A 16608-nucleotide genomic window follows, 5' to 3' on the forward strand; every position below is an offset into this window, starting at 1 on the left:
CTGGTGGCTCCTGGCGCTCCTCCGCTTGGGTTCCCTAAACCCAACCTCTGCCTCTGCCTTCATGTGGCCTCCCTCCCTGGGTCTCAGGATCTGTTTCTTCTCTCCTCTCTTCTAGGGACTTGTCACTGGATTTAAAGCCCACCTAATCCAGGATGAGCTCATCTTCAGACACACAACTTAATTACACCTACAAAGACCCTTCTTCCAAATAAGGTCACATTTATGGATTCCTGGTAGATGTATCTTCTGAGATGGGAAGTGGGGGGCACTATTCACCCCACCATAGAGAGATTCTTAATCTCAGATGGCTACAAATTTTTTAAAAGTCCCACTTTAATGTTTAACCAAACCAACCAGTTTCTGGTAAATGTTTTTATACAGAAAGCTCATTTCCTGAGCAGGTGCTGGACCTCTGGCTCTACTTTGAATTTCCAGAGTGCCTGGCACAGTGCAGGGCACATGGGGGGCACCCGACCAATCCTGAACCAATGCACGCATTCAATTTCCCTTCCATCCCTTTCTCAAACGCCGTGTAGTACAGTGGGAAACTGGAAAGGGAAGAAGGATCACTAGCTTTTGAGTTGAGAGGCGGGAATTCCAGCCCCCCTCTTGCTCCTTGCTCGCTGACATCTTAGCCCCTTAGTGCCTGTACCAAGGCTCCTGATCTCTGTTTGCCTGGCCAATTCACTGCAAAGGTCCCTGCCTGGGAAGCCATTCTTGCCATCCCACCAAAGACATTTTTAAAAATCAAAGTACTACTGCATTCATTCTTTAAAGCTTTTATTTATTTGTTTTTAAGATTTTACTTATTTATTTGAAAGAGAAAGGGAGAGAGCTCAGGAGGAGAGTGAGAGGGAGATGTGGGGCTTGATTCCAGGACCCTTGGAATCATGACCTGAGACAAAGGAGGATGCTTAACCGACTGAGCCACCCAGGTGCCCCTCATTAAAGCTTTTAAATGATAACACTTCCCACTAATTAAAAAATAATACAAGCTCAGGGCAAAAAACAAACAACATTTAGAAATGAAAGGAAGTCCTGCAGTCTCGTTGTCTAGTCAATAAATCGGTCGATGTCTTTCCAGATTCTTTCCTAAGCATAAACATGCATGTATCTTGTGTGCAAATAGCTTCATACTATACCTCTAAAATGTTTGTTAGATTCTACCCAGAGTTTCTAGATATTTTGTAGTGGAGTAGTTTGCAAGTTGCCTTTCCTGCCATCTTGCTTAAAATCAGGTGTGTTTTTTCCACTTGGCAATATATTGTGAACATTTCCTCATGTTAACAATTATTATTTTTTCAACACTATATATATATATATATATATAAATATATAACACTATATATATATATATAAAATATTCTAATCTGCCCTCTATGGTTGGACATTTCTTTTGTATCTAATTTTTACCATTATAAAAGATGGCATTATGAATTTGTTGATACATTTTTATGTAATTTCTGATGATTTCTCTAGGAAGAATTTCTGGACCAAGAATTTGACTATTTTTTAAAATTCTTTATTTTCAATTCAATTTAGTTAACATATACTGTACTATTATTTCAGGGGTAGAATTTAGTGATTCACCAGTTGCATGTAACATCCAGAGCTCATTATATCAAGTGCCCTCCTTAATACCCATCACCCAATTATCCCTTCCCAAGAATTTGACTATTTTAAGGCATTTGATAATACTGCCAAAAAGAAAGGATGGGTCAGTTTTTAAATAATTGAAGTAATATATGGACATAATAAAAATTTGTTTAAGTACAGAGGGCCAATAATCATGATAGGAGCACCAGCTGACATTCACTGAAACTGTCACGCAGTCCCCTGCTTTTATATATTATTATATTGTAGACAATGTATACTTACTGTATTGTAGATCCTATATTTAATCTTTATAACCACCCTAGGAGAGGTACTGTAATTATCCCTATTTCACAAATGATAATGGGGCCAAGGGAGAGGCCATGCCCCATTGGGGATGTGCTTTTGAGCCTGACCTTCCCCTCCTTCCGAGGCCCGTGTGGCCCCACAACCAGCAGCTGCATCTTTCCTTATCACTCAGAGGGCCTGGCACAACGATGACCCTCACGGACACTGGCAGAGCCAGACCCCCTCATAACCCCTTCTGCCTTTCTTACTCTGTCCTGCTTCTCTCCCGCTGCTTTCTGCTTCATGTGGTTCCAGATGAGATGCCCATCCTGCCTCCTGCTCTCTTAAGGACTCCAGCTCTCTTTGCCCTGTCCCTGAGAAGGGCGGGAACAGCCCTCCCCCTTCCTCCCAGTGTGGATTGTTCTTAGGAGGGGCAATGGCTGGTAAGGGGTCTGACTGCTAAACACATAAGCTCTTCTGACCTTTTCTTGCCCTCCCTTCTCCCCTGGGCCCAGGGGGACACCCTGAGCCTGGCAACAAAGCCACAGCCCAGAAGGTGGCTGATAAGAGATCCAAAGAGTTGGGGGCAGCCTGGCACTCACATTCCTTCAGTTCAATTTCCTTAGAAACACCACTGCCACCACCAAAGGCCTACCACATGCTAAGCATTCAAGGGACACAGCAGTGCACTGGATGTGGCCGAGGCTTTCCAGCTATGACCCCAGGCAGCTGAAAGTCCTAAAAGGGGAATCAATTCCTTGCCGTGGGGACAGAGGAGGAGCCATCAATTCTGCATGGGGGAATCCAGGCTGAGAAGCTGGGACGTTTGGCTCTGGGCGTTGCTTTGCCGTTAACTCTGAGTGTGACCTTGGGCTCGACTATTCCCCTCTCTGAGCTTCAGGTTCCACCGCTGTGAAGCCAAAGATCAGCACTCAGGGAGCCTTGAGGCCATTTCCAGCCAGGGCATGAGGCAATTTTATTTCTGGATCCTGAGCCATTTGAGCTGCTGCTGACTTTTTGCTCCCACTTTTTAAAAGCAGTGAGTGAGAAGAGGCCTGGGTGGGGGCGGGGGCACAAGGACTGTAAAGAAATTCCCAGACTGGTCTGTTGCCTTTTTTGTGTGGACAGAGGAACTGGGGACTGCTGGGGGAGGGCGGAGGGGAAGGACCGGGATGGAGTGAGCAGGGGGAGAGGAGGGTGTAGGAGGAGATGGGGGAATGAAATAAAGGCAAACTCACAAAAGGATGTGGAAAGTGAGTGACAAGTTTGAGGCTGCAGGCCTGAGGCTGGCTGGGCCTTTAGGGCAAAGAATGGAGACAAACGAGCTGGATTTTCATGCTTGGTGGACGGTGAATGAAGAGCATCTTTTAAAATCCTATCAGGAACTCTTTGGATTGTCATTAGATCTGGAGAGGGGAAAAAGACGGAGGGAGGAGACTGCCGAATTTGGCCCCCTGGGTGTGAAAAGATCCTGATTCTCTGCTGGCGACAGGGGGCTTGGGGCCCTCTCCTCAAAGGTTTCAGTAAATTATTTGTTATTTCGAGGGCCGTTGAAACTCAGTGGCAGGCTGCCCCTGCTCTGGGTGGGTAACACCACACTGGAGCTAGGAGTGGGAGGGAGGGAGGGCTGGGGTGGGCACCAGGTTTCCAGCTCCTTACAGGGTGACCAACCATCTGGGTTTGCCAGGGACTTGCAGTGTCCAAACTGGGAAAGTCCTGGCCTAACTAGGATGGCTGTCACCAAACCTTAGGGTGGGGCTGGTTGGGAGGGGGTGGGGAGGGAATTGACTTGCCCAGAGTCAGTCCTTCCAAGCCATGGAGTCAGGGATGGCCTGGTCTTGGTCTTGGCCTTGGTACTGGCCTCCAGTGGGCTGCCTGGCTTACCTGCTCAAGCTGGGAGAGAGGAGATTCCAAAATGGGAGGTTCTTTGTTCATTTGTTTGTACATTTGTGAAAGAGATGATTAGAAGCATTTGAATATGACTGGATATTAGATCATATTACAGAATTGTTAATTTCATTGGGTATAAAAATGGCTCAGTGGTTCTGTTTTTTAAAAATGTCCTATCATTGGGGCACCTGGGTGACTCAGTTGGTTAAGCGTCTGCCTTTGGCTCAGGTCATGATCCCAAGGTCCTGGGATCAAGCCCCGCATCGGGTTCCCTGCTCCACAGGAAGCCTGCTTCTCCCTCTCGCGCTCCCCCTGCTTGTGTTCCCTCTCTTGCTGTGTCTCTGTCAAATAAATAAATAAAATCTTTAAAAAAAAATGTCCTATCATTTAGAAATGTATTTACAAGTGGGATGATAGCTATCTAGGATATATTTAAAAATATTCCACACACAAAAGAAAAATAAAAATTAAAAATTCCACACACACCCAGGGGATGCCTGGGTAGCTCAGTTGGTTGAGCGTCTGACTCTTGTTTTCAGCTCAGGTCATGATCTCAGGGTCGTGAGACTGAGCCCCACATCAGGCTCTGTGCTCAGTGGGGAGTCTGCTTGACATTCTCTCTGTCCCTCTCCCTCTTCTTCCCCCCTCCTCTGCACTCTCTCCCTCTCTCAAATAAATAGATAAATCTTTAAAAAATGTGTTTGCAGGGACACCTGGGTGGCTCAGTCAGTTAAGCGTCTGCCTTCATCTCAGATCATGATCTCAGGGTCCTGGGATGGAATCCCGCATCGGGCTCCTTGCTCAGCAGGGAGCCTGCTTCTCCCTCTGCCTGCCGCTCCCCCTGCTTGTGCTCTTGCTCTCTCTCTCTGACAAATAAACAAATAAAATCTTAAAAAAATGTGTTTGCGTTGATAGGATTGGGGCAAATAGAAGAAACAAGATTGGCTGTGAATTGGTGGTTACAGAAGCTGACTTATAGGGCATGCATTTTCTCTCTCTCCACTTGATGCATTCTTGAAAATATGTAAAATCAAAAGGGAGAGCACATCAGTTATGCAATGTAGCAGTGTTCAAGACTTCCAGCTCTGGATAAGGAGAGCCTGGGTTCAATCCAACTCTACTTCTTACCAGGTAACATGTAACATGTCATTGAATTGCTCTTGGCCTCAATTTTATCATCTGTAAAATGGGAATAAGTCTGCTTTCATAGACTAATTAACAGAAACTGCAAGGGCTGTGATTACACATGGTAAACACTCAATTGAAATTAGCTGCCATTAAGATAGGGAGCTTTGGGGGAAGACACACCCTTTCAGCCAGGAGGACCCTTCAGAACTTTGATTCTCTGGGGGTGTGGGTGATTCCCTGGAATAAACCTTCTCTGGAGAGGTCCACTATTGGGGCTAGGCCCTATCTAAACAATGAACCTAGATGGGCTACCTCCTTTCCCATGCCCTTGGCTTCCATGCAGCCCCCTGCCTGCCCCTCTCTTGTTTTCAACCTAATATGTTCGGCAGAGATTAGTTTTCTCCCCACCTCCTCCAGGTCTTAGTGGCTAAGCTTGTGTCTTCATGTCTTTGTTTGATGACTTTTCCTCTGGTGTCTTGTCAGTCAACCATGAACCGCAAGAGGGCAAGTCTAAGTCTCCTCCTGGGGGGTCCCTCACAGGCTGAGTCCCAGGAAGCGTGAGAATATGCTAGTTCCCATGTGGGGACAGCACACACAGTCAGACACACATGCACACACACGTAAACTTCAGGCAGGTATATTAGCACCTGCTCACAAATGGGACCAGCAGCAAAGAGGTCAGAAGGTCTAAAGATGCAAAAAGAAGAGAAGGGGGAACGTGGTCTTGCTGGTTGGGGGTGGGGGTTCATGGTGCAGAGCTCAGAGCAGCTCTGTGAGCAGCAGAGCTTGGGGCCCGTCAGCACCTGGAGCCAGGCTCACTGTTGAGATCTGTGTTCTCAGAGTCCTGAGCCAGGCAGAGAGTGGTAACAAGGCACTTGCCTCCACGCCAAGAGATTTCACCAAGAGACCTGGATCTTGGAGGCCAAGAGCCAACCTTCTGCTAGATGACAGCCACTGCTGATGGTGTGGTGGTATCAAGAATGGAAACACTGACTCTGCATCTGACACAGGTGCTGAGCACTTATTTTACCTCCTTTCATTTAATCCTGACCATTATCCTATGAGAAAGGTAACAGGGCATCATTTTATAGTTGAGGAAACTGAGGCTCAGAAATATTTGGTCACTGGCTGAAGGTCACGCAGCTGGGAAGGGACAGAGCTTGGACCTGAACCCAGACTTCTTGTCTTCAGAGTCAACCCCCTCTGCTGCTATACTCTATTATGCAATTTATGCTGAGCAAAGAAAGGACACTGGGGAAGGATTGAGGGTTAAAATTGTATGATGTTTAAAATTTGCTTCAATGTAATCTACACAGGTAGTGCTGGGGGAGGTGGGTAAGTATGTAGGCAAAATATACTTGGCTCTGAGTTGGTAATTGTTGAATCTGGGTGGTAGATAACATGAGATTTCCTTATACTCTTCTTTCTATTTTTGAAATTTTCTATGGTAAATTTTACTAGCTCTGTGTTCTACCTTGGTTGTACCATCACTGGGTGAACTTGCACATGTTACTGAACTTCTGTAAGCCTCAGTTTCCCCACTGGGCTTTGCCCCATCTGTTTCCAACTCACTGCAGGGTTGCAGTGCTGCTCAATCTATACCCAGGAGATAAGAAGTGTAGTAACACCTGGGTCTGTTGAGACACGAATTCTCTTTCTAAGGACAACAATGGACCCCTTCTAACTGAAGATCATTTTTTGCCTCCCACTCTCCAGAAAGAAAAAGTCTGGCAGAGCTGCCTGTGTGTTTGGTCTGTGTCTGGACTCCTGGAGTGGAAAAATATACTCGTGTGTGTTGGGGTGAGGGGGGGGGATGTTCAGTGTACCGCTCACTCCACCTATGTGGGTCTTCTCTTCTCTTCCAAGTCGCCACCTGTTCATTCCTCATTCAAAAGGGGCCTGGAGGCCCCAGGCAGAAGGGTGGTGCCCAGACCCTGGGGGAGGCAAATGAGGCTTTGGGCCTCCCAAACACTGGGGATGATAAATGGGGTCCGAGTCTTTCAGGCTTCATTATAGAGTCGCCATGGGTTTGCCCAAACCATGGCAACCAATTCAAGCAATGATTAACCTAATAAAGCAGAGGCAAAGGGGAAAAAGATGCATTCAAGACCCCAAGTCAGGCCCTGGTTCTCTGGAGGCAGTAAATTTCCCTTCAGTGGGTACGGTGTCCAGGTCCCAGACGTCCTAAATCTCTGCCTCCAAGAGTGGGGGTGGGGAGGCCTGTGAAAGCAGTAAATGGATGTCAGAGATCAGCTGGGGTGGCTCCAGTGTGCACTTAGTGGTCCCCTCCTGGACCCTTGGAAGCCAACCCAGCACTGGAGAGATCTGCTTTAGCCCCAGGAGTCAAATCACCTGGGGCTTTCTTCTTTTGAATCCTGGTGTATTTGACCCTGGGGAGGTGTGTGTGTGTGGGGGGCGGGGTGCATGTGCCTGCACGTGGGCATGCACGCATGTGTGCCCATGTGTCTGTCTGTGTCTGGGGTCTGAAAAGCAGGCAGCAACATTCTGGTACTGCCAATATGATGGGTAGCCTCTGAGATGGCCCCCAATGACCCCTGCCTCCTGGTATCTGTGCCCTGTGTAATCTCTTCCCCTTGGCTTTGGGTTGGATTTAGTCATTTCTTTCCAGTTAATAAAATGTGGCAGAGGTAATGGGATGTCACTTTTGAGATTAGATTACAAAAAGACTGTGGCTTTGGTCTTGGTGTCTTCTTGTATACTTGCGTTGAAGGGAGCCAGTTTCCAGGTTGTAAGTTGCCCTGTGGAGAGGCGCACATGACAAGGAATTGGGGAAAGTTCTGGTCCAAAGCCCCTGACGAACTGAGGCCCTTAGTCCAATAGCCCTCGAGGAACTGAGTCCTGCCAACAGCCCAAATGAGTGAGCTTGGAAATGGATCCACCCCCAATGAAGCCATCAGATGAGACCATATTCCTGACTGACACCCTGACTACAGTCATGAGACCCTTCAAGCCAGGGGCACCCAGCCAAGCCATGCCTGCATTCCTTACCCACAGAAGACCCACATAATGAATGTATCTTTTTTAAGTAGTTAATTTTTTTTGTAATTTGTTATGAGCAATCGATAGTAAACAGAGATAGTATAGCTGGTGATAATGTTAGGATATCAGGAGCCTCAGGTTGTCTCCACAATTAACAGGCCTTGGGCAAGTCATATAACCTTTCCCTAGTTAATGTGGGAAAGTCAATTCTGGCCCATGCCTTCTTGGCTAATCATCTGTAGGAAATAGATAGCGATGGAGTGGGTACTGTAATGAGTTCTGCTTCAAATTGCTGGCAGGCACACAAAGTGGATGGACACATCTGTCTTCTCATTTGAATCCTCATAAAACCCTATGTGGTAAGTGTGGTTTTCTCCATCTTTATAGATGGAGAAATTGAGGATTGGAGAAGTTAAGAAACTTAACTCAAGGTGATAGAATTAGGAAGTGGTGAGTTGAGATAGATGTCAAATTCACCAGAGGACTATCTCAGGAGGGACAACCACACCTGACTATGGGCGTTTTTACTAGTGATCTCAGAAATAATCATACTGTGGTGATAACCCAGTCTCATCTAATCAGATGGGGCATCTTCTAAAGTAGACCCATAGGCAACCAAGGACAGGTTATTTTGGTGCTGAGGAGGGTATGATGCAGGAAGGGTAATGGGTCTCTATATAAATTATTCATTTATGTAACATATATTCATTGGCCTTTATGTGGTAGCCAGTCTGGGGAAGGATAGAAATTTCTAAACAAATAATTGAAATGCCTTTCATTCATTAGTCAATTCACTTACTCATTACTTCATTCTAAAAACATGCAGCATATGGTTGAGAATGGTACTCATTGGATTCATGAAGTACAGTTCCTACCCTTGAGAAGACCAGTGGAAGCACAGGTGAATAAACAATACTACCTGGAGAGTGCAAGGGTATTCTATGCACAGAATATTATGGGAGCAGGAGCAAAGAGGGAGGAATAGTTCAGAGAAAATTCCTGGGAGGAGGTAATATTTGTGTTGGAGGTTTGGTGGGAGCTGGAGAGGATGGAGAGAAGGTTCGGGCAGAGAGAGCAGTGTGGAAAAGAAAAAAAAAAAAAAAGCATGGAAGGGATACCTGAGTATGTGTAAGGAAAAACTTCAAGCAGGTCAGTATTTCTGGATGGTAAATGTCAAGGCAAGTAAAGCATTGTGAAAAAGAGGCTGCTGCAGCGGGACTCTGGTCCTCAGCTTAAATGATTTGTGATGATAAAAATAAATAATAATAGCATATATGATCCAATTTAATCTGACAATAACCCTGTGGTGCAAACTGCTCATTACCCACCAGAATCCATATTTCACTTCTTCCTAGGCATATAAATACTCTTCCAGTTGGGTACAGTGATATGATCATGTTCTTCCTGTGGAATGTGAGTGGAATGTGCTACTTCTGAGTCTAAGCTTTAAGACTGTGGCTGAGGTTCATCCATGCTGTATTTTCCCTTCCCACTGGCTAGAACTTATGACAATGCAGCCTCAACTATGTGGATGGCAAAGACCTAGGAACTGGTGGAGAAAGAAGATAGAAGGAACCTAGGTCCCTGAATGATGTCATGGAGCAGAGCTACCACCCACCTGGAGTGCTCACCTCAGATTGAATTATTAGTGAGTGTGTTATAGCACTTTAACCTAAACCCTATAAACAATATTATCTCCACTTTACAGATGAAGAAATTGGGAGAAATGTTAAGGAACTTGTTCATGGTCATACTGATAGTTAATGAACCAGCTGGGAACTGAACCCAGATTCACAGCTCACATCACACCATCATTCTCTATTGGAACATGGGCTTTATCCCAGGGATGATTGGAAACCACTTGAAGATTTTAAACAGGAGAGTGACACTGTTATATTTGCATGTTGTCCTGGCTGTAACATGGAGAGTACAAGAACGAGTGTTGAGATTAAAGATAGGGAGATCAGTTAGGCAGTTATCTCCATGTGAAGGATGAAACCTCAACTAGAGTAGTGGTCATAAGGAAATAAAGAACAGCCAGATTCAAGAAATAGTGAGAAGGAAAAATCAGCAGGACATAAGGGTTAATTGGATGTAAGTAGTGAGAGAGAAAAGTCAAGATAAAACCTAGATTTCTATTATGGGTGCCTGGATGGTGATACATAATGAGGCAGGAATAGGAGGCAGCGTTAGTTTAGAGTTAGGGGAGAGGAATTCCATTTTGGACATGTCTCATTTGGGGTGCCCAAGGGACATCTGGATGCATAATCCTGGAGCTTAGGAAGGGTAGATAACAGCTGAGGAGGGTCACCAAGAAGGGTAAGTGACCCTTAGCCTTTGTGCCAATTTGCACTGTACAGAGGTGCAGAGGAAATTCAACTTCATACAAAAGCACCCCTTCCTTAAAAATCCAGGGAGAATAAGAAGAATTTGAGACAAATGAAGATGCTAATGATAATAATTACCATTTATGGCAGCTAAGCCTGCACTAAGAGCAAGCACATTAATTAGCTCAGTTGGGCAGCCACTATTTATCATCCCAACTTCACAGTTATTGAAAACCACCAGCTACTGGAAGTACCAGGCTTCAAACCAATGTCTGTGTAATTCTAAAATAATTGTTCTTAACCACTCTGCCATCCTATGTATGCATCTGGGGGACTTCCTTAGCCTTTGTTCTTGGAATAATTAAATCTCTTTGTAACCTGAAGAATGAAACTCCTATTGAGGGCCAAGTTCCAAACCAATTTTCCCAGTTAGGGATGTTGCAACCTACGCTTCCAATGTTGCTCCACTTCAGACCTCTCAGATGCTGTCAGAAGTTCCTAACATGGTCAGTCAGTTCTAGCTCCATCACTGACAAAGGAGAGTCTTTTGGCCTAGAGAAAAAAAGGGCCTTTCTGAGGTCATGCAGTCAGCTAACAGCAACAGAGCCCATGCTTTCCTCATCACGCCAAGGAAACCTGACATTCTTCTGGATCTACATATCCACAGGGGACTCCCTAGGGACTGCAGTCTAGAAACGTGGGCAGGGTCGATAGATGGTTTTCCGTGTTGAGAACACTAAGTTGCCAGGAACGTCTCCCGCTCTGAAAAAACACGGTACTTTCAGCACCATGGTCAGGGGCACGCGGCCGCTTTCAGGAAGTCTGTGCCCAACACGGTTAGCCAGGCAGGTGCCCCCAGCTTCTGCCTTGGCCCTCAGATCCCAGAAGCAGAGGGGGCAGAGAAGAGCAGCCTGGGACCTCAAAAGAGAACGGGGGTGGGGCGGGGGGTGGGGTTGGCCAAAGGCAAGGGCGCAAGGGAGACTTTGGCCTTACAAGACCCAGAAGACCCAGCTACAGCCAAAGCAGGAACGAACTATCTCAGCACAGAGATCTAAACTGCACAGAACCTAGAGCCAGATCACAGTCCTAGCTTATTTCAGTAATTCACTGAGTGATTGAGGGTCTGAGGAAATCACTAACTTCTAAGAGTTTAGGTCTCTGTTTCTGTGGGTGTGAACATCCTGCCTTGCCCTCCTCACCAACTGTAGGAAGGGACCTAAGGTAAGAAGTGTCCAGCCTCAAATCTCCCACTGTCTGTGCTCTTGGCCCTTTGAAGCCAGAGCAAGCAGGTACAGTAAGTGCCCCCTTCCTTTTCTTGAGCACAGCCTGAAGGCATTTAAAAAGGATGGGGAGGAGGGAAATAAACACAGTAGAGAATATTAATTATGTAAGTGTAAAAATGTAATTATAATATACTCAGCACTTATTTTGTACCACATTTTCAGCCAAAATCTCTTACACCCTCCCCACAGTGTCCCCCCTGCCAAGGCCTAAGGGTCTTCTCCACCCTTCTGGTTGTGGGCGGGCTGTAACTTGTCCATCATAAGCACTGCCTTCTCTTAGTCACCCAGAAATCCAGTGAAAGGGTATTAAGGACTCCCTTCAGGGGCACCTGGGTGGCTCAGTTGGTTAAGCAGCTGCCTTCGGCTCAAGTCATGATCCTGGAGTCCCAGGATCCGGTCCCGCATCAGGCTCCCTGCTCAGCAGGGAGTCTGCTTCTCCCTCTGACCCTCCCCCATCTCATGCTCTCTCTCTCAAATAAATAAATAAAATCTTAAAAAAAAAAAAAGGACTCCCTTCATATTCTCCAGCGAATTAGCTGACGCTCAGGGACTTGTCCAAGGTCACACAGCCAGGCAGAGTGGCCCTTAGGGGAGAGGAGGGGCAAAGGCTCCTGTGAGGTCGCGTGCGCCCCCAGCCCCGCCTGCCTTTGTGCCAGCCCTGCAGTCGGGCTCCCAGACATTAGCATTCCAATGGCCCCGGGACGCTTTGTCTCCTGACCAAGGCCGGCTTGGGGGTGGAGTGGGATGGGGGCAGGGCACCATAAATCTACCTGCTTGTGAGCACGGATGGGGGTGGGGTGGTGGCGCAAGATTCATGTGCTGTTTTTCTGGAAGTCAGGCTTGGTCTCAGACAAAGGCAGAAGAGGGGCAAGAGCCTTTCGACCCGAGGGTCTTTCCTGGCCCCTCTGGGGACCCTGTCCGGATTTCAGAGAGCTGGGGCGCAGGCGACGACTTCAGACTATGGGAGGCTCCACACCATTACAGCGGAGGCGTCGTCTGCAAGCGCGGGCTGCCAGCTGAGACTGAGACCAGCTTGACTGATTTTAAAAGACTCTGAAAGCAAAATGCCCGCGGGGGTTGGGGGGCGTGGTGATGGTGAGGCTGGGCTAGTTAGTTGTCTGCACCACTCACAGAAATGTTTCTGAGCTTCTTGATGAGTGACTCTTTGGAAAGAGGCATGGACAGTTTCCCATCTCAGTGCAATTCCATACACAGTGATGGGGCTCAGCCTGTGCAAGGGAGCCCTAAACTTTGCAGTGAGTCAAACAAACCCAAACCTTTCTCTGCTTCCTCTTGACTTGGGGAGTAGAGCCGGCAGACAGTTCCAGGGTCAAATCCACCCCTGACCCAAGGTGGCAGCCCAGCAGTCAAGTTGGTTAAACCATACTTTTTTTTCTTCTTAATTTGTGGGGTGGAGGACCAGTCTGTGTGTGTTTGGGGACTAATAGCTCCTTAATAAGCACCCTCAAAAGTAGGAGGGGGATTGGGCAGTGGGTGCATCCACCTGGAACATGGAGCCAACACTCGTGCAGTTTCAGGGAGTCGTTTGCACCGAGGGAGTCCCCTGCTTATTTGAACACTTAGTTTCCACGGCCTCTCACAGAAAGAAGGATTTTCCTGCTTAAGGACTTCTCTAAACCTGTAGTCCTTGGCCCAAATGCCCCCTTCTTTTGCAAGCCTCCCAGTCCAGCCCCAGGTAACAGCAGCCCCACCTCCGTCCTGTGCTTTGTACCTCTACCCAGCACCAATAATTTTGGTCTCGAATACTTTTGTCTGTATACTTGTTGCTTTCCTGGGAAGACAGAGATGGACCTTCTTGTTTTTTGTCTCTCCACACTCTTCCCCTAAAGGTGCAGAAAGTAACAGGCACTGGCTTGGTCCATGCAACTAGGAGCTGCTGACACCTTTCCCTGGGTGGTGCCTCAGGCCGGAAGTTGGTTGCTGCAGAAGTCATCAATAACCCATTAATCTCCTCCTAGATTAAAGCCATGAAATGAAACAACACCTTCGTTCATGCTTTTGTTTGCCCGGCCCTCTCCCCTCCCCCAAATCCAGCCCCGGGTAAATGAGGCATATTTCCTCAGAGCTACCTTTACTGGGAATAGAGGAGAAGAAAAGTTCAATTGGAAGCTGGGAGGGCAAAAGGGAGATGCAAGAGGCGTTAGCCCCGGGTAAGATGCCACCTTTTCGTTCTAACTGGAAAGTTACCTGCGGTCTGGCTCCTGGCCCCTGACGGCGCCTCACCCCACTGGGGTTGGCTGCTCCTTCCTGCAGCCAATCCAAGGAGGCCTCTGGGGTTCAATTCAGAGGGTAGAGTGCCCACCCTCCATTTTCCTGTTCCCGAGCGCCGGGCGGACTCTGCGAATTCTTAGAGCTCAACCTGCTTCCAGAGGTATGGGGGTCCCGCAAGCCATGTAGGGACGCTCCAATAGCGCCCCTGGGACAGGTTTCAGTCCCTGCCGTGCACCAGCGCAACTCTACCTTGGGAGTAAAGAGTGGCTGGAAACTTTGAACAGGTTCTTGGTAAGTTTTCAATCAAGACTGCCGGGTGTCCGGGGTGCTGGAGATTTCAGCAGGAATCTCCACTTTCTCTGCTCCTCGCTGCTCAGTTCCACGCATCAGGATGCCACCACCCCAGAATCGGCCGTGTAAAATACGCTCAGAAGATGGGCTAGCGCTTTAAGCACTCTGGGAAAATTCCTGGAATGCCCAGTCCACGTTCCGTGTTTCTGAGGGCTCTGACCCTGTGGTTGGGCTATTACTCTTCTTCCCCAAATTCAACAGTCGCTCGAAATCCAGGCTAGTGGCATAGGGGAAAGGGTCATAGCGCCAGCAAGTAGCTTTAGTTGGAGGCTTGTCGTTCATCTAAACCACTGTTTGGAATATGACAAGTCACTGCCTTATAAATAAAACAGGGAACTGTACCAATGATTTCTCAAGAGCCCTCCAGCTCTTACTTTACATGTGGGTTTAGCTGACTTGCCCTCAGGACGCAATCTGCTTGGCCTCCAGCCTAGCGCCACAGTCTCTTAGCCCAAATCAGAGAAGAGGCCCAGACCCCCAGAATGTTTTATCCCTCTCCTTGGACTGAGACCCACCCCCACCCCAGCCAGAGGCTGTGGCCTCCCTTCTGCATAATCGAGTTACCTGACTGAGGTTTCTTGAGGGTACTTTTTTTTTTTTATTGGCTCAAAATCTCATTCACCAGTCTCTAAATAATCTTATGTACAAAATATAGACTTTTCCCCCTGCTGTGAAATCTCATCAATAAATACAAACGTGTAAAGGAGGGGGGCATATAATTTACCGTACCAAAATTCACTTCAAAAGATATCATATAATTTACAGGCTGATTTTTTTCTTTTTTCTTCTTTTTTTCTTTTTTAAAGATGGGCGCTTCAGGTCGCAGGGAAGCGGGACAGACGTTCCCGAGGAGGACAATCTCTTTCCCAGTTCAGAGCCTGGTCTCCCTCCCCCCGGAGGGCAATGGCTCCGAAAAGTGCACGAAAGAAGGCAGAGGATCGCCTTCGTGGATTAAGGCAGCGGGGCGGCCAGAAACCAGGACTTGATAGCGACTGGAGGAGAAGGTCAGCGGCGTCTTTGGAGAGGAGAGCAAACGGTGAGAGAGAGCAAACGGTGAGAGATCAAATACTGGATTAAATCACATTGGTGGAGGAGGAAAGAGAGACTGACAGACTTGAGTGAGGGTAGGGTGGCTGGAGACAGTGGGTGTCTCCGGCTGCGTAGTGCTACCATCCTCATCGTCTTTGCAGTGAGACTTGGGGCGGCTGCAGGGAGGGGAGCGCGGAGCCTGCTTTACCCGCCTGCGCGGGCAGCAAACAGAGGGCCGAAGTTGGCGCGGCGCGGAGGACCGGGGGATCGAATCCAACCTGCCACCCTCGTAGGAGCCTGGGCTCACCGGGTGTCAGCGAGCCGGAGACTGGAGGAGCAAGTTCAGGGCCGCCGCAGTCGCGGTGCGTCCCTGACGGCCTCCACCCCCCGCCCCCAAGCACCCACTGCCCAGCGGCCGAACGGCTCCTTCATAGGAAGTCTGAAAAAGCCAGGGCGCCGGTGCGCAGACCCGCAGGGGAGGCAGGCGCCTGCAGCCCGTGACGCTCCTCCAGCGAGGCGGTGGGGCTCAGGCTGCCCGCCTGGGAGACCGGGGAGTAGAGGGAGCCCCAGTCTCCCGGGGAGCGGCCGTCCTGGCAGCCCAGCTCCTCGCAGGGCGGTGCGGGCGGCTGCAGCCCGTAGAGGCTATGGTCTGCTATGCGCAGCGCCTGCGTCAGCGCCCAGATGTAGTTGTGCGCGAAGCGTAGCGTCTCGATCTTGGTAAGCTTGGCATCGTCCGGAAAGGTGGGCAGGACGCCGCGAAGCGCGTCCAGCGCCGAGTTGAGGTTGTGCATTCGATTGCGCTCGCGGTCATTGGCCTTCTTGCGCCGGCTCCTTCGCTGCTTGCTCAGCGCCAACTCACTCTTGGGCCGACTGCGCCCCCCGCGCCTCGTCCGGAGCTTCCTCGAGGCCCCTCGGCAGCCGCCCCCTTCCTCCTCGGCGCAGTTCCCCCGCACGCGAGCGGGGCTGGGCGGAGCCGACGCAACGCAGGTCACTTCGTAGTCCGAGGCCCCCTGGAAGGGCTGCTCTGTCTCCTGGGTCACTTGGACAGCTGGCGTACCCGAGGGATGAGGCGCCATCCTGCGGCGGGGTAAGAGGTCGGGGTAAGCGTGGGTCCGCCACCCGGGCGCAGTTCCCTATCCCGGGGCCAAGTGGGAAATAACCGAGAAAGAGCCACCCCCCGCTCCTGCCGGATCAGAGGACCCCTTTCCGCCTCCACCCGTCGCTCTGTGGCCTCCAGGTGTTACCTTGTTCTGGCGCGCAAAAGGGTAGAGAGCAGGGGGGCAGCGAGAGCAGTTGGTGAGATGAGCTGGCCTTTTCGTCTGCAAGCCCGACTGAGACGCAGGCGCCGCTGCCTAGAAGTTTCCCCAGCTCCAGAGAAGCGAAACGCAAAGGGGGTCCCGGGCCACCGTTGCTGTTTTTGGCGCGGCTGCGAGACCATTCGGATTTTCTGAGCCGCAAGTCGTGTGCCCCTTGGCACGCTTTATCTG

The 16608-nt window shown here is 49.1% G+C and overlaps 1 protein-coding gene across 1 annotated transcript; it reads right to left on the minus strand.

Moving 5' to 3' along the window:
• Positions 1 to 15457: 15457 nt before the first annotated feature.
• NEUROG3 (neurogenin 3) lies at positions 15458 to 16197 on the minus strand. Its single transcript, XM_045876223.2, has one exon. It carries the CDS (start codon positions 16195 to 16197, stop codon positions 15550 to 15552), a length of 648 nt encoding a protein of 215 aa, XP_045732179.1. The 3' UTR covers positions 15458 to 15549.
• Between the last annotated feature and the right edge of the window lie 411 nt (positions 16198 to 16608).

The sequence above is a fragment of the Mirounga angustirostris genome, unplaced genomic scaffold (assembly GCF_029215605.1).
Source record: "Mirounga angustirostris isolate CCGP_5_RB_7025 unplaced genomic scaffold, mMirAng1.0.hap1 SCAF_6, whole genome shotgun sequence".
NCBI classification, from domain to species: Eukaryota; Metazoa; Chordata; class Mammalia; order Carnivora; family Phocidae; genus Mirounga; species Mirounga angustirostris.

Coding starts and splice junctions, on each gene's coding strand:
- NEUROG3 (XM_045876223.2), bottom strand. CDS start 16,197: ATGGCGCCTCATCCCTCGGGTACGCCAGCTGTCCAAGTGACCCAGGAG.